This window comes from Myotis yumanensis, unplaced genomic scaffold (genome assembly GCF_028538775.1).
Source record: "Myotis yumanensis isolate MYYU_CA2020_CCGP unplaced genomic scaffold, mMyoYum1.0.hap1 SCAF_3, whole genome shotgun sequence".
Classification (NCBI taxonomy): Eukaryota; Metazoa; Chordata; class Mammalia; order Chiroptera; family Vespertilionidae; genus Myotis; species Myotis yumanensis.
Genome location: NW_027223754.1, coordinates 166,366,505 through 166,390,498, shown reverse-complemented (window position 1 = coordinate 166,390,498; position 23,994 = coordinate 166,366,505). Strand labels below are relative to the sequence as shown.

The following is a 23,994-nucleotide window of genomic DNA, read 5'->3' as shown; positions in this document are numbered from 1 at the left end:
GTACTCCTTCCTGGGTGAAAGCCAGACTCCATTTGTGGGGAGCCATGTATATTTGGAAAGCTTGGGAAATTTAGACAGCTAATCTGGGACCTGATTTGGTTGCAATACTGTTTTGGAAAGATGTCCGTTCTTATTCAGCTTAGTTTGTTTTCTGTCCCATAACAACAGCTTCTTCTTCCTCATTAGCCAAGTGCCCATGTAATGCAGTCGGTCTTCAGGATTGGGACTACAAATTATACCCAAAATGGTCAGGATGGTGCCCTGGTGTAAGCTTAGCCTTCAATGACCAGATCCTGGCTCACAGCACAGGCAAACATGTTCCTCCCAACCCAGTTTCCTCACCTGCTTGGTGAAGCAGGTTCAGGTTTACAAGGGGTGGAGGAAGGAATTATCTCTAATAAGTCAGTTTTGCTGGCTGTCCAAAGTATTACTTCTTTACCTTAAAAAATCATCTAGGTGTAGTGACTGAGAAGGCATGTCAGAGTCCAGAATTAAAGCAGCCAAATGCTCTTTATACTAGTACAGGAACTAACAATAAATATCAAGCATTATTATCACTGAATCCTCAAAATAACCTATGAGGGAGGGTGACAGTCCCATTTCAGAGATGAGTTCAGGGTGATTAAATAATGTGGAGAAAAGTAAGAACAGCAGAAATTACCGATTACTTTCAGAACTGTTTATTTTTTAAGGAAGCAAAAACACCAATAGCAAAAGAGCAAAAGCAGATAGTATACTTGTTCAAATTAGCTATGTCAGCAGATTGTTCATTTTTATTTGTAGTTCCCAATTGTTTTTTTAAAAAGGTTTTTCAAATTTGCATACAGGTCATCTAAGACCAATAATAACTTGATCTACCCCTAGCTGGTTTGGCTCAGTGGATAGAGTGTCGGCCTTTGGACTGAAGGGTCTCAGGTTCTATTCCGGTAAAGGGTAAATGCCCGAGTTGTGGGCTTGGTCCCCAGTAGGGGGCATGCAAGAGGCAACCAATCAATTATTCTCTCTCATTATTGATGTTTCTATCTCTCTCTTCCTCTCTGAAAATAAATTTAAAAAAATAACTTGATCTAGGTTAGGGACATGGAAAGGAGTATTGTTGACTAAGTATTATTCACTAAAACAGGTCTTTTTTGGGTAGATGGACCTTCTCAAAAGAGGCTTGTATAATGCTCTTCCCCCAGCCCCCACTCCATCCCCTCCACCAATGTCTTGTATAGATCAGTAAAGAGCCAATTTTCCAAAACAAATGAAAGAAAAATAATTCCAAGCCCTTAGCAAAGTGAGCTTCACATAGGGAATAAGGAAGACCCACGAGGAAAGGCAGCCCCACTCCTCCTACTAGAGCAAACACCTTCGCCTATAGTGCAGGAAATGCCTGCTACACCATTGGAGCAAGCTGGCTTTCAGGAAGAGAAAGAACGGCATTACAAGAAAATTTTTAGGACTGCGTAGAACCTGCTATCTCTTCTACTATGTGGAAAGCAGCGAGACAATCTTTCTGAATTAAATTGCTGGATTATTGTAATCCTTGGGCACAACCATGGAAAAGAGGCAAAGACTGCTGTTTCTTTTGATGGTGAGAAAGGGAGCCAGTCCCTTCTGAATGCCCCCTGAGGTGACACTCTAGGGATACCATCCAGCCCAATTCTCCATCTGCACACTACTTGAGGCTATATAATACCTTCATCTTTGGGCAAAAGTTAGATGGAATTTCCTTAAACTTCTTCACAGATCAATTAAAATGCTTCTAGAGGATTGTTCCAAAGTGTTGATTATGTCCCCAAAGGAAAACCAAACACACATTCTTTGAGTACTTTGTACTTTTCATCTTCCTAGAGAAAATTAGATTGCACTGTTGGCTTTTTCCCTAAAGAGGAGGAGAGATGGGAGACCTCTTCACAGGGTGCAATGTAATAAGTAAACAGAAGACAAAAGTGAGATATCTTTTTCTTGTTGTTTGGTTGCTTGGTTTGGGGAGAGGAGGTGGTGTGGAGGTTACTGTTGTGACATGTTGCCTCAAAATATAAACAACACAACAGGAACAGCTGCTTTTCCTGTTTTCCAAGACAAAGAGACAGCAGTGCAGGGAAAACCTGACCCAGAGGTGCCTGCGTGATGGTGCAAACATCTCCTCCAGGCTATTCTACGAGTAACAGGTATTCCTTCAGAGAAGCTGGCAGGGGAAGGCCCTTCACTGCATCTGGCAGATACTGGAGTCCCAGGCTTCGGCGCACAGCATAGCGAGAGAGTGTTTTTAGAGTTCCTGGGGCTGAGCACAGAACAGTCAGTTTTTCACATAGCTGCTGGTCTCTGGCCACTTCTCGTGGCATGGTGCCATTTTTCCTTAATTCAAAGTGTCCAACAGCCCTGTGGAGGAGCTCAAAGCAAGAGTCCTCTTTCTCAGTTCCAAGTCCCCTGACTAGCAGAGCCACCAGCCGGGAGATAGGTGTCTGGCCTTTTAGGTTGATGACTCTGACCTCTGCACCATAATCAAGAAGGATGCTGACGCTCTCAAGATTTCCCTTCATGGCAGCCCAGCTGAGTGGGGTGTCATTGTTGTAATCCAGGGCATTGACAGAGGCCCCGCTCTCTAGGAGGGCCCGCACACATTCAGCATTGTTCTTAAAGGCTGCCCAGTGAAGGGGGGTGTCTCGGTTGCCATCCAGTGCATTGGGGTTTGCACCATACTCCAAGAGGACCTCCACGCAAGCCTCATCCTTCTCAGCTGCATAGTGGAGGGCTGTTCGGTTGTAACCATCCAGGGCATTCACCTGAAGAGAGGGAGGAACTATATTACAGTACATGGACTACTGAGACGATAGGTGGGCAAAGAAGCATGCATGTTTATCCACTACCTTGGCTCGTACTGTTCTGAACAAGAGAGTCAACAAGCAATTCCCAGGGGGGCCTTAGTGATCAAGGTAGAGATATCACAGGAGATTAGGAGCAAATAGGAAAAGAACTGTCCCCAAGCAACACTATTATGTGTACTTCCTGACTGGCCTGCGTTCTTTAGGTGCTTGCTGCTGTTATCATTTATTATGCACTAGAATCTCTACCGGAGAATAAGGGCTAAAGAAAGATATGCCCTGGCTACTAAGGTTCAGTGGTTAGAGGCAACTACTCAATCTCTCTCTCTCCCTCTGCCCCTCCTTGCCCCTATATGCAATAAAGAAAAAACGGAAACATTTAAACTGAGTTCAACCTTGTATTTAGATAAAAACTCTCTTTTTCTCCCCCAAGATATTTTCATTTTCATCACTGACATTAATCACTGGCTTTTATTTCAGGGTCACTCACAAAAGTGTTACGGAGCCCTGGCCAATTTGGCTCAGTGGATAGAACATCAGGCCATGGACTAAAGGGTCTAGGTTCGGTTCCGGTCAAGGGCACGTACCTTGATTGCAGGCTTGATCCCTGGCCCCAGTTGGGGTGCGTGCAGGAGGCAACCAATCGATGTGTCTCTCTCTCATCAATGTTTCTCTCTCTGTGTCCCTCCCCCCTCCCTTCCACTCTCTCTAAGAATCAATGGGAAAATATCCTTCCGTGAGAACTGACCAAAAAAAAAGTTATGGAAAATATAATGACAGTAGAGAACAACACAGCTGTGTGGAGATCAGATGCTGGGGCTGCCCTTTGGGCTCACTGATTAGTGTTTGGAGCCTCCACACCAGCTTCATGGCATGTCTGATTCAAATTAGTACCTCAGCATATGCACGTGAAGAGAGCTCACCAAGAGCCAAACTGCTTATATAATTATTTAACAAGCAGTTAGCAATTATGACATGCCAGTGTTCTAAATACTTTACAACCTTATAAAGAAGATACCATTATTATCCCCATTTTACAGGTGGGGAAACTAAGGTAAAGAAAGGTTAAGTAACTTGTTCCAGGTCACACAGCAGGAAGAAGTGACAGCTAGAATTCAAATCCATGAAGTCCTGCTCCAGAGTCTATTCTTTTAATCACTCGGTATACTATGCTGCTTCTTGCTAATGCCAGCATGAATTAATCTATGGTTTTTACAGAAGCAAGATATACTAAAACAAAATAATTGGTAGGCAGAAATAGCACAAGTAACCCAATATTGAGGAAGGGATTGCTGAGTGATATGTATCTCCCAGTGACAGTGGTATTAAGAGTGCACTTCTGGAATGTCAAGGGGAGAAAAAAAATGGATACCTGTGTAATACTCTTTGTAATACTTTAAGCAATAAAAAAAAAGATAAAAACAAATAGAGAAAGGAAAAAAAAAAGAGTGCACGTCTGGTAGCAACAGGTCTCACGTGGTTTAGATTTAATCAGAGTCCAGGGACCTCTGCACTTACAGCTCTTGGACAGTCAATAGGCAGCAAAAGGATTAAATGGTAGTATAAACAACACCAGAAGGGAGGCTGGGAGAGAAAGGGGAGATAAGATTCCTTCTTTCTGGGCAACTTTAAAAAGAAAGTCAAAGGAATGAAATCCTTAGGATGATTTCATATATTTGCCATTGCATTTTGCTTTCATACTGGCTATGCCAATATTACCAGGAGCTAGAAGGTGGGAAGAGATGGGAGGAGAGAGAAATTTTAAGAAAATGTGAAGCTCCAGTTTTAGTAAATCATTTATGTGACAGTGTTAAGAATATTACCTCAGCTCCCTTTTCCAGGAGTAACTCCACACAGTCGGCATCGGACACCATGCAGGCACAGTGCAAAGGCTTCAGCGTGCCATGGGTGCAGTTCACATCTGCTCCCTACGGCAGAGGGAAACTTCAGTCAGTGTGCTCAGCTCTGGCTCATCGAGCAGGACAGATCTCAGAACTGGGTCCAGGGGGAAGAGGGTTCTAACAACTGTAAACAGACTAGTGGTCCCAGTTTCTATTCCTATTAATTAAATAATATTGTTAATATACAAAGCAAACAAAAGCACTGATGATAAAGAAAAGGGACTGTCAATTCCTTAAATCAAGTTATTTCCTCACAAGAGAGCCTGCCAGGTCATTTGGACATCACTGAGGACATAAGCTGACATGTAAAAGCGGTGGGAACCTCATCAGCAGGCAGGAAAGCTGGAAAAGCTTTCTGTGAGCACTAAGCTCTGAAAAGGTCAGGAGGTCAGACTAAAGCCAGCAGGACGAGCACGCTCCTTTTGCCATTCAACAGATGACCATCACTAGCAGTAAGCTCACCTTAACATTATCTTTTTGTTTACAAACATTTTCAAAGTAGCCTCTTAGTGTCAGCATTCTCTGCCATCTAGCCCTGCTGGTACTTTTCCCCCCCAAATCTGACCAAGGAGATAGAGCTACTATAGTCAGACCAAAGTCACCGAATGACTCAGCAGCAGAGCTAGAATTAGAACGTGACAAAATTTCTACTGTGGACCTTCGGATATCACTTTTGCTGAGAACAAGCTAATACCGTATGACTTTTTCTTCTCACTGCTATGCCATACAACTCTGAAGCAGCTACAGAGCTCTAGGCTGTAAGTAAGGATTCTAAAGTTGTTAAAAAGAATGTACAGAAGTAACCATCTGGACATATTTTCTAGTGATTGAAAAATTACGTTGTAGCCCTAGCCGGTTTGTCTCAGTGGATAGAGTGTTGGCCTGTGAACTAAAGGGTCCCAGGTTCCATTCCCATCAAGGGCACATGCCCAGGTTGCAGACTTGATCCCAGTAGGGGGCATGCAGGAGGCAGCCGATCAATGATTCTCTCTCATCATGATGTTTCCATCTCTCTCTCCCTCTCCTTTCCTTTCTGAAATCAATAAAAATGTATTTTTAAAAAATTATACTGTAACTTCTTTTCAACAGGAATAATATGCAGAAAAAAGTATCAGAGACCTTCTAGGATACACTAGTCATGAATTATTGAACAGTAGTGGTTAAATATCAGATATTAAGGTGTTTTCTTAAGTCAAGAATTACCATGTGTTTTAGGGGTTGATACTGTTCTTTACAGAACTAGAAGTGGTAGCTGTTGTTAGAAGGCAGGTGATATCTCTCCATGTAATCATAAAACACAAAGATTTGAAAACCACTTCTGCTTTGCTGGTCTCCTTCCTCCCTCAGTACATGTGTAGAAGACTGAGCTTGCTGGATCCGATAGACACCATATCCAGACAGGGATTTCACAAAGAACATGAGACCAGGGTTATCTAGAACCTATTTTCTGAAGGAAAATATCAGATGCTCAAAGTGAAAAGGAGAGGGGAAGAGAAGCAAAAAATAGGGAAAATATATTTCAATGGTCAAATTAATACATTTAAAAATACTGTAAAATTGCTTTGTGATCTTGAGCTGAGTCAAAGCTACAAATCTATAATCTATTAGGATTTCCCAGGAACTTTCACCTCCCCAAGGACTCTGTGTCAGTAACAGCACACTCACCCCTCTGATGAGGTCCTCTACATTATCATGTGGGAAGGAACGAATGGCAGCAATTGTTCGGATTAAGCGCTCTGAGAGAGAGTATTTGCTCTGAATGCTCTGCATAATATACCACATACTGGAACTCATCAAGGCTCAGGGTATGTTCACATGCTCCAAACTGCCTGAAACAAAGAAGTTTTAGGCATACACAATATCACTGAGCTACCTGTCCTTAGGGGTAGGAGTCCTCTGAGGCCTTCCTAATACCAAAAGCAGATTTCAAAGAGATCAATGATTAGTTAATATAATTTTCTCTTAATCTAAAGAAAAAAATTAATAATAATTGCTTAGGGAGCTGGGTAAACCTGGACACAGATGACCTGACCATTAGAACCTCAGTTCTACTCTCTGACCTAACCTAGCACAAGATTTCCCCAAGAACCCCATGGAGTTCGGTGTGATTTGAAACAAGTGTACACAAGGAAGGGAATTTTTTTAAAGGCTAAAGATGCCACAAAACATTATTTTCCTCCTCTGACTTTTGTGTCTTTATTATCAGCACCACCGTTAGGTTATTTGGCTTTGAAGTATATTTATAGTCATATGTTTTCTCCAACTAAATTGTAATTATCCCAGCCCCTGTTTACTTTCACTTCAGATCCAGAGAAAACACCAAGGGGTTTTAATAGAGCATTGACCTATGAACCAGGAGGTCATGGGTTCGATTCCCCGTCAGGGCACATGCCCAGGTTGCTGGTTTGATCCCCAGTTGGGGGCATACAGGAGGCAGCCGATCAATGATTCTCTCTCATCATTGATGTTTCTATCTCTCTCTCTCCCTCTCTCTTCCTCTTTAAAATCAATAAAAATATTTTTTTAAGAAAAAGAAAAGAAATTGTAATCAATTGGAAGGCAAGACCTTTGTGTTCCACTTTTTTTGCCCATGTAAGGCTATCCACAGAGACTTGCAAAAAGTAGGTATTTAATAAATATTGGTTGATTGATTGACCAAAGGGCATGGAAGTGATTGTTACCTGTGAGAAGAGAGGGAAAAGACTTTCGAACAACTACAGTTTGTTAATGACAAAGTATCTGTGAAAAAGTTTAAAATGTTTTTAACAGAAAAAATGGGAAATATTTGAGGTAATATTCTAAAATAAGAAAGAAACGCAAAAGTAGAATTCTAGAGTCAATTATATTAAATTAGAAAATAATTCAAAGATTGCACCAATGACACATGCAGTTATAGGGAAAGAAGCAGATTTGAGTGCAAAATGAATTAAAAATGTTAATAACTGGCCATTTGTGACAACTGAGAAACAGATTTGGGCAAATATATATTGAAACCATATGACAGAGTTCTAGGATGGAAGAAGAAAATAATGTAATATACTTAAATTCAACTATGATCAAAGTTTTGGCTGTATATATCAAGCATATATCAAAAATTATAGAGAAAATATAGTATGCAGTATCAGCCCTCTATGTGCAACTATTTAGAATCCATATTATTAAACTGTAAGTTCCTTGGGAGTAAATATAGTCTTATTTTCAATAGTGCCTGGCACATGATAGGTTCTCAATAAATATTTGTTGAAACCAATGTAAAGCTTATTACTTTGGATCTTAAAAAATTCAAGACCTGTAGTTAAACAACGTTATGCATATGATGATTACTAAGGGAAAAATCCTAAAATTATTTTGGTCATTCCATACTATATAATTTTTGCTCTATCCCCTCATACATTATGTAACATACTACAAACTCTAATAGTTTCTATTTTGCTAATCACTAGCCATTTCTGTTTAAATACATACAGTATTAATAGAATGCAAGTTAAAATTATTCAATTCGTAGGTACCAATGATTCAAATTGGGAATTCCTCTCCCCTATGTTATTATGAATATACTCACACACTTTTTTATATGTCTCTGAAATTTTCTAGATAGTTTAGAATTAGCATAATCTGTCCAACAGCCGCTAAACTCCTCAGAGACAAGGGTCAGTATCTTATATTTCTTTGTTGCAAGGAAAAGGCAGAGGTGCATTTGAATCAGAGCTTCCAAGAATCCAGACAGAAGACAGAGCATCTGAAGTGGAAGGCTTACCAGCGGTTCTCAACCTGTGGGTCACGATCCCTTTGGGGGTCGAACGACCCTTTCACAGGGGTCGCCTAAGACCATCGGAAAACACATATATAATTACATACAGTTTTTGTGATTAATCACTATGCTTTAATGATGTTCAATTTGTAACAATGAAATTGGAGGTCACCAACAACATGAGGATCTGTATTAAAGGGTCGCGGCATTAGGAAGGTTGAGAACCACTGGCTTAGACCGAGTGGTTCTGTTAACCGATTCTGGGCCACGATCATCTGAAGATGCTAAATAAGCCCTGCAATCATTGTGGAGGTGCTCATGGAACTCCTAACTCAGCATACGACCAGGGGTTCTCTGCTGCTGCCTCCAATTCCTGGTGAAGAGTGAAACTCCGGGGCACGCTGACAACATTCACTGTCAGGAAGGGTCCAGGAAATCTAAACTCGACCTATCTCCAGTCTGCAGCCATGCACGGTTTGACCCCCAAGTGACCCCTTTCCTCTCCTGGAGCTGAAAGCCCTCTTTCCCCCATTTACGTGCACTTCAAATCCAGAGAAAACACCAAGGGGGTTTTATTGCGAAGCTAGAAGCAACGTCGGAGGCGACACTTAATAGCTCTGGTGCTTCCGCGGGGAGGGGAGACCCTCGGCCCAGCCAGAGGGGACCCCAACCCCGCCGCACCTGCTGGGGGAGGGCTCGCGGCAGCTTTGTCCCTCCGAGACCAGGGGGCGGAGGGTAAGGGTACGAAATGCGAGGACGTGAGGTGTCACTTTCCGCATGTCTTCCCCCTAAATTGCAGCGATCCCGGCAGGTCTCCCGGAGTCGGTACTTTGAGGGGGTCGCATAAACTGAGCCGCGGGAGCCCCAGAGGCAGATCAACCCCTTCCCTGGTCTCCCGAGGCCGGGACGAGATCTCAGGCTCGAGGGCTCGCGGACCCCGAGCGGACAGTAGAGGAAGCGTTACCGGGCTTGGTGCCCGGGTTAGGGAACCTGGATGCAAGCATTCCCGCAGCGAGGGCCGCACTCACCGAACCGTGGGGTAGATCTGGGTCGTGAGAGCGGCTGTCAAGGAGTGACCCGGAAGCAGAAGTTGTCACCAGAGGGCTCCTCTGTTTACAGGACTTAAAGAGCGACTAGGTGGCGCCTGCGCACAGACCAGTGTCCGTAGGAGGGCCGCGCCTGCGCAGACTCGTGAAGCAGCCGGTCCTTCCCAGGCCTAATGAACCCGTCGCTCTTTCTGCCGGCCCGGAGGCTCTGCGCGCAGGCGCAATGTGGCGCTTTCGGCCGCAGCCGCGGGGCTCGGGTCCGCCGCGGTGGGGACAAGCTCATTCGCGGGCTGTGGGACCCACTCTGTGGGGCCGCACCTGCCTAGACCTGGCCTGCAGTGGGTCCCTCCATGCCCCCCCGCTGCCTCCCACTGCTCCATCTGAGATCAGTCCTGAGCACCTCGTTCCCAGATTATTCCCAAAGTCGCCACACTAGTTCAGTTGTCTAGGAGACGGACCAGTTAGTAAGAAGTGTCTTTGGCAAAGAGACTTCCAGAATTATTCATAACATTGGAACGCATTCATGCTCCTCGGAACCCTCCTGAATATTGTCAGCCCTCACTCAGAAGGAGCAAAGGTAAACAACCACCTAAGGAGTGCAGTAGCCCAAATGCTGAGGCCTGAAAACGAGGTTCATGCTAACAATAACCGGTCGCACCAAGAGAGATGCCTGCGATGTACTTTCCATATAAAGCATACACACTTCGAAGCCAGTAGCACATAGTATAGTGATGCACACAAAGAATGAAGCAGCCTACACAGCCTGTAAGTGCTGTGGTCCACTGGCAGCCTTTCTAACCAAGAGTGCCCCAGCACCCACTTTCCAAAGCTTGCTCTTAGCAACAATATTTAAAAGTAAAGTGGGGCGCGACCATCCATGTACAACAGTGAGGGGGTGGTGAACTGGAAAAGCTCACGCCCAGTCTGAGTGTGCCTCCTCTAAATGCCAAACGCAAAGGATTTTTGCCATGCAGAAATGTCTCCCATCTCCCGCCCCTCCGCTACCGTGAGATTGCCTAATATTTCAAAAGAAGCTGAAATCCCAGATTTTTAAAAAGTGAATTCTCCCAAATTGCAAATGTTGGCAACTTTTTTTTTTAAAAAAATTATATGTATATATATTGATTTCAGAGAGGAAGGAAGAGGGAAAGGTAGAAACATCAATGATGAGAGAGAATCATTGATTGGCTGCCTCCTGCAGCCCCCTACTGAGGATCGAGCCCCCAACCGGCACATGTGCCCTTGGCCAGAATCAAACCTGGAACCCTTCAGTCTGCAGGCCTGCGCTCTATCCACTGAGCCAAACTGGCTAGGGCTGCAACTTTTTCTTTCTTTCTTTCTTTCTTTCTTTCTTTCTTTCTTTCTTTCTTTCTTTCTTTCTTCTTTCTTTCCTTCCTTTCTTTCTTTCTTTCTTTCTTTCTTTCTTTCTTTCTTTCTTTCTTTCTTTCTTTTCTTTCATAATTGTTTTTAAAAGCAGGCAACATTCAGCCTGCAAACCACCAATTCCAGACTCAGGATTAAAGGCAGTTTTGATCATTGACAGCTCTGTGGGGGCAGGCCTCTGATTGGGAGCGAGTCTGGAGACTTGATTTGAAGGAGTAGCTACATATTAAGTCTGTTGTTTTTTAATGCATAGGTTTACTTGGGAATGTTTGAATGAGACTTTACGGAAGCTAGACTTTCTCACCCCTACCCACCAAACTGCTCTAAGGCCTTTGGATCAGATCACTAACCTGGAAATAGTTTGATTCTATGTCCATTGCTTCTAAACTAGAAAACTATATTAGGGCCCTAAAGAACATTAGACCTCTAAACACAGGATCATGCTGATCCAAAATAGAGGAGTTACCTGAGAAACTTAGTCTTTCCTGACCACCAACAGGGACAATCATAAGGAAAATCAAACCACCTGCATGTCCTGTCCGGACCTAATCTCATTTCAGTCAGTACCTCTCAAATTCCCATTTTTGTGTCCAGAACTGTGTGACTCACATTAATACCCCAGTGATATATTCTCCCCTGAACCCTTTATATCAGTGGTTCTCAACCTTCCTAATGCCGCGACCCTTTAATACAGTTCCTCATGTTGTGGTGACCCCCAATTTCATTGTTACAAATTTAACATAATTAAAGCATAGTGATTAATCACAAAAACTGTATGTAATTATGTATGTGTTTTCCGATGGTCTTAGGCGACCCCTGTGAAAGGGTCATTCGACCCCCAATGGGTTGAGAACGGTTCTCCACAGGTTGAGAACCGCTGCTTTAGATCCTCTTTGGCTGGGGGAATTAATGTGATGAGAGGCAGAGATGAAATAAATGGCCTTCATTTTGTTAAGTCTAGCTCTAGTGGATCTACTGCTCTGTCTCAGAGAATCCACTGCACAAAAGAAGGAGGCCTGCCTGTACACAACAGAAATGATAGAGCCAAAAGGACCCAGCAAAAGAAAGTAGCTCTTGTTCAATGTCATGTGCCAACCAGGATGATAGAAAGAAAAAGCATAATATAGAATACCTAGATTTTTGCCCTGGCTCTGAGATTGGTAGTTATTTCATTCCATTTTGGAGGACGTGGGGGTTTATATCAGTATTCTCATTTGTAAAGTGAGAGCACAGGCTGAAGTATCCCTTTATTTCTATATTCCTCTATTTCTATAAATTCTGAATCTACCTAATTCCTAAGCAAAAGTTCCTGCTTCCAAATTTTTCATTCCCTTGTCCAAATAAGAACAGCTTTGTGGCTGTTGTAATACTAATACTGTATATTAATGGGACCTGTGAAGGCTTCATTATAAGATGGCCAAGTCTCCATAGTTTCTGTTATATTTTTGCTTCTCCTGGCGCCTCATTTCTAAAATAGGGTAAAGACATTGGTGATTTCCAGCTCCAATTTTTAATGTCATATAGAAGATAAAATGTTTAAGCATACAAAAAACTAAAAAGAATAGTATGGTGAACTCATTATATCCATCACCTATGTTTAACATGTTAACAGGTTGCTAAATATTTTAATCTAATTTTTTCTCTGTTGTTTTTTTCCAGCTTTAGGGTTTTGAAATGAACTACTCAAACAATATCTGCAGTTCTCACAGGTTTGATTAAATTTTTTTATGTGTTTCAATTTGACATCGCATAACTTTTCTACAAACCTAAGCTATCTCATGTTTATTTATTCATCTCTCCCTTGAAAAAAGATGACATTTTCCCTGTGTTGTGTCATCTCTCAAAATTTTTTGGATGATAAATGCTAGAGTATATAAATTCTGGAAAACTCCAAGCATATTATAAATATAAGAATGATTAGTCTCCCAGAGAGTGATAAAATAGGCCATCTATACAGATTATTTTACAGTGTTTGAGAATCCACTGCACAACCAAAAGAGAGTTCAGATCCATTCATTCATCCATTCATCAAACATTTACTGTGCACCTACTTTGTTCAAAGGTCTGTGCTCAGCAGGCAGGGAAGATGAAGATGGAAAGATAATTCCCTTTCTATCAAGGGCTAGGAGAGAGAGTTGCAAATGGATAATTGCCATTAAAGATGATTATTTCAATGAAGTTTTTATGTACAAAGTCAATGTTGAAGAACAGTTCTACTTCATGGTGAGATCAAGATAGTGTAGAGAGGGAGGGTCTGTGAAGATGTTTCTTGGGGAGAAATTTGCTTGTGCTGTTGAGTTCCCACTCTCCTCATACACAGAGGAAGAGACAGTACTTGTGCTGTACTCTCTCCTCAAGTATAAAGAGGGCCTTGTGTGGGACTAGAGAGCTTGGAAATTGTTCCCTATAGTTGTAAAACACAAGAACTGCACTGACTCTTACCTACAAACTTGAAGAAGGCAGTAGCCATAAAGCAGAGGTGGCTGCATTGGGATCCACTAATACTCCCAGATTTGATCAGGATGATGAATGAGTAAATGTTTCCCTGGACCAGATGTGGGTCACATAGAAGGCAGTCAGCATGGGGTTGCCTTTGGTCTATTCAAAAGGGCTGTCTGGAGATGTGGAGGGACCCAGTGACCAGAAGTTAGAGATGAACACAGAAATCCTAGAACCTATAGAGGTTGTCACAAGCAACCATCTGTGTCTATCTAGGACAAAGGGACTCAAGTGAGAGGTCTTTGATGATGGTAATCTCCAAAGAACCTTTAATAGCACTCTACAAGAAAGTCAACTTGAACAGTCTGCCAGACCCAGGCAGTACAGACCCATTCTATCAAAACAGATCTGCCCTATCCCCTCAGCTGTCCAGCCTCCTCCCACTTTTACACAGCAGATCAGATAGCAGTTAGCTAATGGGGGTGGAAGTAAACTGGGGAGAAAGCCGGAGGCTGGCAGCCACTAGCCACAGAAGGCCTTGTGCAGGGGCGGGGGAGAAGGAAAAGTCTTAGACTAGTACCTTAGAATGAACACTGAAGTATTTGGTTACCATCTGGGACTGGAAACATTCTATTTACTAAATTAAGACTTTTTTTTTTAGTTAAAGCAACTGTCAATTATAGAACAATGAACTAAAAAGTCAGGGAATCTGCTCAATTTTCCATTCAGGGGCATTGGAAGATTATCACCTCCCAATAACTATTTTTAAAATATAGTAAAAGCCAAAAAGTAAAATTATATTTTGATTATATACCATGGATCTTGCATTTAATATTCCAACTTCATCTTTATATATTTCAGTTTATTTCTGTTCTTCATATTTTGATTATAAGTAATTCCATAAGTTGTTTTTTAATGTGTTGTATCTCTATAAGACTTTTTGCATTATTTTTTCTTCTCTCCCCTGCTAATTCCAGGTCTGCTCTTAAGAAGTGTTCATTAGATGGTGTTGATTGACAGAACAACTAGTGTTCCTATTTTCAGACTTTGGCATCAACTTAAACTAGAAATTTGATAGTGATGTTTTGCTTGTAATTATTGCTGCTATCACTGTTCACTTGTGTTAGTATCCAATCTCCGTGAGTAGAGCATTTGAGCTGTCCCAAGTTACAGATCTGGGTGTCTTGCTCTTTGAGCATTGTGGCTACCTATTGGCGACAGGCCTTTTTGGAGTGAAAAACTCCATTCTTCACCTGCTGGCTCCAAATCCTTTCCTGATTTTGAGTGCAATCCTCTAGAGTGACAGCGTGCTGGAGGAGAGGAATTCTGCCTTGCAACCTTGCTAAGTGATTACAAGAAGCCTTTCGTAACAGTTTTTTTGGGTTCTCGCCAGAGCCCATTAATTATTCTGCTGTCTAAAAAGGCCTCACCCCTCTTCAGGGGCCACTTGACTAATGCTGATGGCAAAGTTTTTCCTGACAGCTTTCCTAAAGAAAGTAAGAAATAATTCCTATCCCTTCAGCTGTCCCAAATAAGCATTTCTCCCATCATCGAAGAAAAAGAAAAGAACCAAAAGGAAGTTTGAGATATCCTGAGGGCAAAGTAGAGAGAGGGGAATCAATCAAAATTAACAAAGTAAGGTGAAAAATACGATCTAAGTGCCAGACCAGTTGAGAAAAATAAGCTTTCCTTTATTACTATAATAGTGTATCCTCTTTACTTTGGATTTCTTTACTTTTTAGGGTTATTGTTTATAGCATAATCCTTATTTTAGGAACAATGTAGAATTATGTGAACACCATCAAGACCAGGCTTCCATTTCTGATAGTAGCTCTAGTTACTTTACCTGTCTAAGCAAGTTACATTATCTAAGTTTCTGTTTACTGATCTATACATCAGGATGAGAGCAACAACACATACCCCAAGGGTCAATTTCACAAAACTTAGATCTCATTTGTGGGTAGTGGTTTTGTAAATTATATATATGTTGGATCTTATCTTATGTCATCTTTGTATTATTTTATACTAGAGGCCCGGTGGACGAATTTGTGCATGGGTGGGGTCTGGCCAGCCCGCCCTGATGGGGGCCTATCAGGCCAGGCCAGGGGGCGGGGGGCACAGGTGGTTGGCTGGCCGGCCCCACCCCCGATCAGGGTGTTGGGGGCCAATCGGGAACCAGATCAGGTTGGTTGGCTGCTGTAGTGCACGTCATAGCCACCGGTCGTTCTGGTCGTTCCGGTTGCTGGGCTTTTATGTATATAAATTTGTTTAAGGAGGTTACCAAATGTCTGGTCTTCCCAGTTACATTGCAAGCACCTTAAGACAGGAATTAGATTTCCTGCACTTACCTCCCTGCCATTGCACAGTCCCAAACTCAGTAGGTATTGGATAAATGCAAACTGAATTTAACTAAAGCGAACTGCCCTCTCAAAGACAGGCGTAGTGGAATGCTCCACTACTTTCTCTATGTACTGGTCCTGAGAAAGAACTCCAAAACACATATAAAAGGAAAATTGAAAGGGAGCTTTGGAAATAGAGCAAAAGAAAAGAAAAGAAAAAGTTCAGAGAAATATAATGTCAGCCTCTCGAAATTTTTTATACACTTAAACCTTGTCCTAGAGAAAGTAATTCAGCCGAGAAAAGAACAGTATTAATGTGCAGCAGGGGTAGTCTCCCAAGACGTGTCATCAGGATTAAACAAGGACTTCTTTCAGAAAACTGCTCAGAGGCAGACATGCTCTCAATATTCAAACTCCACTCTTTCTTCTTCCCTTTAACTTTCCCCAAGGCTCAGGGAAATTTCTGAATCACTGTTTTATGTTTTTAAATTAGCTTTTCATCAATGTTTTATTATTATTTGGCTCTATAGTTCACCCATATTTTTCACTATTTGAATAATTTTGAAAGATTTTGAGACTTCAGAGAGAAAGGCTATCTAAGGAATTTGGGGAAAATTACAGTAAGAATACAAATAACAATGTTAATGATAGTATTTAAATTACATATTCATGATACTATTTTTCCAAGAATGTGAGCAGTTATAGCTACATTTCCTAGCAAGTCAAGACTGCAATAGAGAAACTCTAGCCAGAGAGATTTAAGATTGTTCAAGGGAGGAAAATTAACAGAGGAAATGCCACTGGCCTGGTACCAATGGATGGTCCAGACTGATCTGGAGAATCCTACTAGCAAGGAAATGATTGAATTCTATGAATCAATTTCAAGGGCTTGACAAAATAGAGACAGACTCAGAGATAGAGAGCAGGCAGACAACTGTGGGTGGGGAGGGCCGGCGGGTATGGAGGAATTGAGCAAAAAAGAAAAAAAAGAGAGAACGTAAGGACATGGACAAGAGTACAGTGATTACAAGGGGTGGAGGGGGGTGAGTGGAGGCGGAAGAGGGCATAGAGGGGATAAATGGTGATGGAAAAAATTAAATTTAAAAAACACTCAAAACATGGGAAAGACACTGCATCCCAAGTTCTTAAAAATTTTTAAATTAAGACAAAAAAATATTTCAAGGGCCTGAGCCCTGTGCTATTTCTAGTAGGAGTATGTCTCCCCCTGGAGGGGAAATAGAGCATTTGTTCCTTCAGGCTTCTTGCTCAAGAGTTCAATAGTAATTAGTTCTTCGTTCATTCTTTCATCCATCCATCCATCCATTTATTCAACAAATACTTGTTTCTTATGATAGATGCTGAATATCCAGCTGAAAATAAGATCAACGTAGTCCTTGTCTCCAGGGAAATTGCAAGTTTAGTGTGGGAAATAAACATTAAATAAAGAATCACCTGAATGTCTAAAAGATCACAATGGTAATAAGGAAAAGTTTGGAGGGCAATATGGCCATTCAGTAGAATACCACAATCATACTAGGAGGTCATTGAAAACCTTCCTGAGCACAGACCTCAAAAATAAATAGATATAACCAGATCAAAGTGTGGAGGAGGTGCAGGGAGTAGGCTTTCTTGCAAATAAAAAAGAATATTCAAAGACTCCAAGAGGAAAAGAGCCTAAGAAGTTGGAAGAAGAGAAAGAAGCCAGAATAAGGAGGAGGGATACAAGTTGAGGCTGGATGCTCCAGATCAGGCAGGGTCTTGGGGGACATATTAAGGATTCTAAACTTTATCCATAAAGAATAGGAAGCTATTGATGGGTTTTATAACCATAGTTGTGTTTTAAAGGATCACTTTGATTTTATGATAAGAATGGATAATAGAAGGGGAAGATCAAGGATTAAAATGGGAAAAACAGAAGTTAGGTGATCTAGGCAAGAAATAATGGGGACTTGTACTAGGTTAGTGGCTATAAAAAGGGAGAGATATGGATGAATTTGAAATATTGTAAGGTAAGAATTATTAAAACTTGGTGATGTATTACAAAATGAAAATGAAGGTGTACAGATTGCCAAGGACGATTCCTAGATATTTGCTTTGAGCTCCTGGATGAACTGAGAAGCCATTTACAAAGGGGAACTGGAAAAGAAATGTGGCAGAGGGGACAGGGGAGGAGGAAGCTGATCAAAGATCAGTTAATTAAATATTTATTGAGGTTACTACTATATGGCAAGGACTGTAGAGACACTGGAAGTTAAAACATGGAGGTAATTCAGGATTCTTGTCAGCCCAAATCTCTTGGATAACAGAGTTATCCTCTGATAACTCTTGTTGCCATTAAGAGATTACTTCAATATAATGTACCTATGCAAGAATGAACAATGTCCAGAAGGAGCCCAGAAAAGATATACCTTTGCACAACCTGGCGGGGGGGGGGGGGGCGGGGGCGTTCAGAGAACTTTTAGAGGAGATGATAACTGAGCAAAGTCTAAGGATTAGAGGGAGTAAATATGGTAACAAAAGTAGAGAGGGTTTCTCTCCATATCCCTCCCTCCCCCCAGGAAAAAGAAGCCATTCTGTTGAAAACAATAAAAATACTGACTAGATTTATTTTTAATCTCCTTAAAAGTATCCAAGTTAGTTTCATATAGGATTTTTTAAAGACCTATAATCCTAATTCTATTCCAAAGCACAGGAAAATGACTTCAAAAATTCTTTAATAAAATAAATATAACATTGAAACTAAAATTTGAGAATGTACAAAAGAGAACTATATGCCAACCTCATTCATTTAACATCAATGCAAAAATCCTAAAGAAAATATTAGCAAATGGAATAAAACAGCATGGTATATCATGACCAAGTGGAAATTGTTTCAGAAATGCAAAGATGGTTCAATGTTAGTAAATACGTGAATATATTTAATAATTTTATATATTTTTATTTATCATTATTTTTTTAATCCTCATCTGAGGATATTTTTCCATTGATCTTTTAGAGAGAGCGGAAGAGAGAGGGAAAGACAGAGAGAAACATCTATGTGAAAGAAATACATTGATTGGTTGCCTCCTGCATGAGCCCCAACCAGGGCCCAGGCTGGGGAGAAGCCTGCAATAGAGGTAGGTGCCCTTGATGGGAGCCGAACCCAGGACCCTTCGGTCTGCAGGCTGACACTTTACCCACTGAGCCAAACTGGCTAGGGCAATAATTATATATATTTTTAAAGTATTGCAATTATCTCCATAGTGCTGGAAAAAGATTTGAGAAAGTTCAAGGTGTATTCCTAATAAAATAACTTTCAAAAAAAGAATAGAAGAGCATTTCCTTAGCATCGTAAAGCATCTTGCTTATCAGCATCTTACTATTTTCATGGGAAAACACTGGAGGGATTCCTGCTAATGCTGGAAACAAAAGAATGCCCCTATTAATACCACATCTAACATGGTGTTGGAAGTTATTTGTCACAGTATTGCTACAGAGAAAACAATTAATGCATGAGAATTGTAGATAACATGATGGTGTGTCTAGAAAATGAAAGCAAGTCAATGAAAAAACTACTGCAAAGAAAAAGATGATTCAGTAAGGTAGCAGGATATAAAAGCAATTTACAGAAGGCTTCATAGGTACAAGGAAGAACCAGTTAGAAGATTAACATAGAAGAGAACATCAACATCCCATTTGTAATAGAAACCATAATTACAAAACTCCTAGGAATAAAATTAATAAGAAATATGTAAAAACCTAGCTCTAGCCAGTTTGGCTCAGTGGATAGAGCATTGGCCTGCGGACTGACGAGTCCCAGGTTCAATTCCAGTCAAGGGCACATACCTTGGTTGCAGGCTCCTCTCCAGCCTGGGCCCTGGTCAGACATGTGCAGGAGGCAACCAATCGATGTGTTTCTCTCACATCGATGTTTCTCTCTGTCTTGTGAGTCCATAATTTAAATAAAATTATGGACTCACAGGAAGTTATAACCTTTGCCCAATTTCCCCCTATGGTGACATCTTGTATAACTATGTATAATATCAATATTAGGAAATTGTCATTGGTATAATTCATAAGGCTTATTCAGGTTTCATCAGTAATATATGCACTCACTTGTGTGTGTATATATAGTTATATACAATTTTGTCATATGTGTAGATTTGTATAAGCACCACCATATAATTAAATCAAAAAACAGAAAATTTCCATCATCATAAGGCTTCTTTGCATTATCTCTATGTAGACAAATAGATTTTTATGGAAAAAAATAAAGAACTTCCAGGAAAACACTAAAAAAGAAGAGCAATGAGGAGGGATTGGTCTTATCAGACATCTAAAATACTATAAAGTTTTCACAATTAAGACAGTATAGAATTGGCACATGAATAAACAGACATTCTAATGTTAAAAGTCTATGTTTCGCCGAACTAGTTTGGCTCAGTGGCTAGAGCGTCGGCCTGCGGACTGGAGGGTCCCGGGTTCGATTCCGGTCAAGGGCATGTACCTTGGTTGCGGGCACATCCCCACTGGGGGGCGTGCAGGAGGCAGCTGATTGATCTCTCTCGATGTTTCTGGCTCTCTATCCCTCTCCCTTCTTCTCTGTAAAAAATCAATAAAATATATTTTTTTAAAAAGTCTATGTATCAATCCAATACATAAAGAAACTTAATATATGATAAAGATGTACTTTTAAATAAATGCTGTTGAAACCACTGGGTATCATTTGGAAAAAGGTAAAATTGGATCCATAACTTATATTGCACGCCAAGATGAACTCCACATGGATCAGTTAACTAAACATAACAAAAATGGAAACCCTACAAACTACAGAAGAAAACATTGGTAGATTTCTGTATAATAGACCTATGGGGGTAGTGGAAAAGCATTTTCATGACTCAAAATCTAGAATCAATAAAAGACTGATAAATTATATTACATAATTTTTAAAAATTGCATGGCCCCAATACCATCAGTAAGACCAAAGAGAAAGTCACTGGACAAATATTTGCAACTATAGCACAGGAAAGAGTTAATCTTCTTAACATATAAAGAGCTTCTAAAAATAAAAAGACAGAAATCCTGTAGAAAAATTAGCACAAGAAATGAACAGATGGCTTTTTAAAGTGGCCCTTAAAACAATAAAACAGATTCAACTCATTTAAAAAAAAAAGAAAGAAAGAAAATTTCATTACATTGAGAGCATTTCTTACTGTGTTGTCAAAAATCTAAAAGTTTAAGAGCAGTTTGTTGCCAAAACTCTGGGGAAAGAGACTCAGATATGCTGCTGGTGGCAGTATAGAATGATATAGCCATCAAGGAGGGGAATTTGGTACTATCTAGCAAAACTATAAATAGATGCATTCACTCTTTAACCAACAGCAATCACATTCTCTAGGAATCTATACTAAAAGTACATTTGCACAAACTTGAAATGATATACACACAAGGTTATTCATTGTGGCGTTATTTTATGGCAAAAAACTAGAAATATATTAAATACCACCAATAGTGGGGAGTTGAGTAGTCAAATAAACTATTTCTATGTGTTGCTGTAGAATAATTGTCACAGTATATTATGTGAAGTGAGGTGCAGAACAGTGTAAATGATAGCTACTTTTGTAAAAAATGAAACACTGAAGGCTAATCCAGAAACTAATAAAAATTGTTATTATAAGAGGTGGGGAGGGGGGATTAGAATCAGGATATAGGAATGGAGAGAAGACTCTGAGAACACCTTTTAATTTAAGTTAGACTTTAGAATCATGTAATTGTTTTACATATTCAGAAAGTTGATTAAACCAAAAAGAGTATATAGTTATATACAATTTGTATAACCATCACCACAGATTTATACTGAATCTTTAAAATTGAAAACAAATAAAATAAACCCAAGTATATATAAGATTGGTAACATAACCAAAGAAAGAATTATTTCAAATTACTTTCAAACATAGGACTTTGTCTTCTTTAGTGAGATATATTCTAAGAAAAAACAAGCTGCAAAGAACTAACTTCATTGTGTAGTTTTATTGTTAGGTACTAATATTGGTATTGTGAAAGTGTTTTATGTATGTTATAAGATAAAGCAAATAAGTTCAGTGTACATCAGAAATAATAAAAATGTAATATCAAATAAATTAAACATGTAGTGTTGTACTTAAATGTAAATTAATTCTAAGCTACAGGTATTCTGAAGAAAGTAATAATCTCACTGAAGAATATGAATAAGCTAAATAACTTGGAGCTATAGATGAATCTCTGAGTGGAGAAACACAGAAGATTGTTCTTCAGTGAGCCAAGCCTGATGATTCCTCAGAAAACTTCTGTAAACCCTGATACTGAATATGTGAATTATTCTTAATGCTAAGCATTACACAGTTACTAGTATAAGAGACCAGATGCTTGGAAGATAGGGGATATAATAAGAAAATCGTTTCAAGTCACAATGAAAAGACCTTGAAATATTTGGGCTTTTGGTCAAAGGAAATGTGAAGAGAACATTCTTCACTGATGGCTGGAGGTCTCTGTGCAAAAACAAAAAGGGCATTCTCCAGACTTACATCTGGACTACACGGAAGCGTTAATGTGCATTACAGTGCAAGACAGCCTTCACAAGACACCTGTTTGGAAAAGAAATGGGGACACACATTACAGAATTTCACCTGTAATGCACAAACTTGAAATGATATATACACAAGGTTATATCTCATTTGATGGAATTTTGGCTGAAGGGGAAAATTCAAGAGAACTTGTATTCTCTGTCCTTAAAAGAATTAGGCCTTTATCTAAAGTACTACCATTCTCTGGACACACAGATTTTCAACTACTCACTGGAAATGAAGTTTAATATTTAGAAAACAAAGTTATTCTTGGAAATATTTCAAAAAGTCAAATAATTTCTTTTGTACTTTTATGAAATTCATTTTTTGCTTGGGGTAGGAAAAGGAGCAAGATAATCACAGGCAGACTTTAGAATGGACTCATGGAAATCTTTCTAAAATTATGGATTGTGTTGGTTAGCTTAAATGTCAACTGTGGGGAAATATTCAGACTCAGGGTTTGGGCACTGCTTTGAAGGTCTTGTTTTCAAAGAAATTGACAGCAAATATGCAGAAAGTGGGCCCACTTATGAATACCATCTTACTAGACAAGAAGTAGTATCATTGTTTAATGCATTTGGAATAATTTCAAAAGTATAAAAGAATTGGAAAACTTCAGGAACTTGCTGCAAAATAGTCATTACAGAAATTAGTTGAAATGTGCCTATTTCTGGAAACAGAGGCCAAAGAGTGGAATAGCAATAAAAGTTTAAAGTCAAGCTTTATATATAAAGCTACTTTTATTAGAGGAGAATTATATTGCTTAAGTAAACAGTTTATTCTGTAATTGAGTTTAATTTAAATATATATAATATTATTGTGAATCAAAGTATTACTTCAATAATGTGATATAAATTTTACAGTTTAATATAGAATAAAATCAAGATTATCAAATTTTAAAATAAATGAAATTAAAATTTTTCATGGGAAAAATATAGCAAATTAAAGACTATAAAAAAGATTAGAGAGCTTGAAGACATGAAGCTCTCTAAAGTAGAAACTATTCAAAATGAAGTATTGAGAGAAAAAGACTGAAAGAGTCAGAGTAAAGTGATCTGTGAGACATATCAAGCAATTTAACACATATGTAACCGAAGATTCAAAAGAGCTGGGGCTAAAAATAATATTTAAAGAAATAATGGCTAGCCAGGCTGGCATGGCTCAGTGATTGAGCAGCAACCTATGAACCAGGAGGTCACAGTTCCATTCCCAGTCATGGCATATATCCCGGTTTTGGGGTCCATCCCCACTGTGGGCTCGATCCCCATGGAGCAGCTGATCAGTGATTCTCTCTTATTATTGATGTTTCTATCTCTCTCTCCCTTTCTCTGCCCTTCTGAAATCAATAAAAATATTTTTTACAAAGAAATAAAGGCTAAAACATTTCAAAAATTTGAAAGTTCAATGAAATCCAGGCAGAATAAATTTAAAGAAAAACATGCCAAGGCACATCATAATCAAATGACTTAAACCAAGGATAAAGAAAAAAATTCTAAAAGCAGCCAGGTGAAAAAAGACATATTACAGATAGAGCAGGAATTGGCAAACTATGGCCCATGGGTCAATTATAGCCCGCCTCTTGTATCTGTAAATAAAATCTAGTTGGAACGTAACCCCTACATTTATTTATGTATTTGCTATGGCTGCATCTGTGCTATGATCTCAGAATTGAGTAGTTGTAGCAAAGACTATATTGTTTACAAAGCATAAAAGATTTACTACTATCTGGCCCTTAACAGAAAAG

At 39.8% G+C, this 23,994-nt stretch overlaps 1 protein-coding gene and 1 pseudogene across 5 annotated transcripts; one reads left to right on the top strand and one right to left on the bottom strand.

The window, feature by feature from the left end:
- Positions 1-664: 664 nt before the first annotated feature.
- ASB8 (ankyrin repeat and SOCS box containing 8) lies at positions 665-9,578 on the bottom strand. 5 transcript variants are annotated; one of them, XM_070410341.1, is made up of 4 exons: positions 9,491-9,578; positions 6,377-6,540; positions 4,634-4,738; positions 665-2,771 (listed from the first exon to the last, which is right to left on the bottom strand). In XM_070410341.1, the coding sequence occupies exons 2-4, from the start codon at positions 6,503-6,505 to the stop codon at positions 2,139-2,141; spliced, it is 867 nt and encodes a 288-aa protein (XP_070266442.1). In that variant the 5' UTR covers positions 6,506-6,540; positions 9,491-9,578; the 3' UTR covers positions 665-2,138. The 5 variants fall into 5 exon arrangements, with proteins under 5 accessions (XP_070266442.1, XP_070266443.1, XP_070266444.1 ...); XM_070410342.1 differs by having other exon boundaries at positions 6,377-6,536; XM_070410343.1 differs by lacking the exon at positions 9,491-9,578 and adding an exon at positions 5,915-6,158 and having other exon boundaries at positions 6,377-6,458.
- Positions 9,211-22,903, top strand: LOC139006441 (ERO1-like protein alpha; annotated as a pseudogene).
- The last annotated feature ends 1,091 nt before the right edge of the window (positions 22,904-23,994 follow it).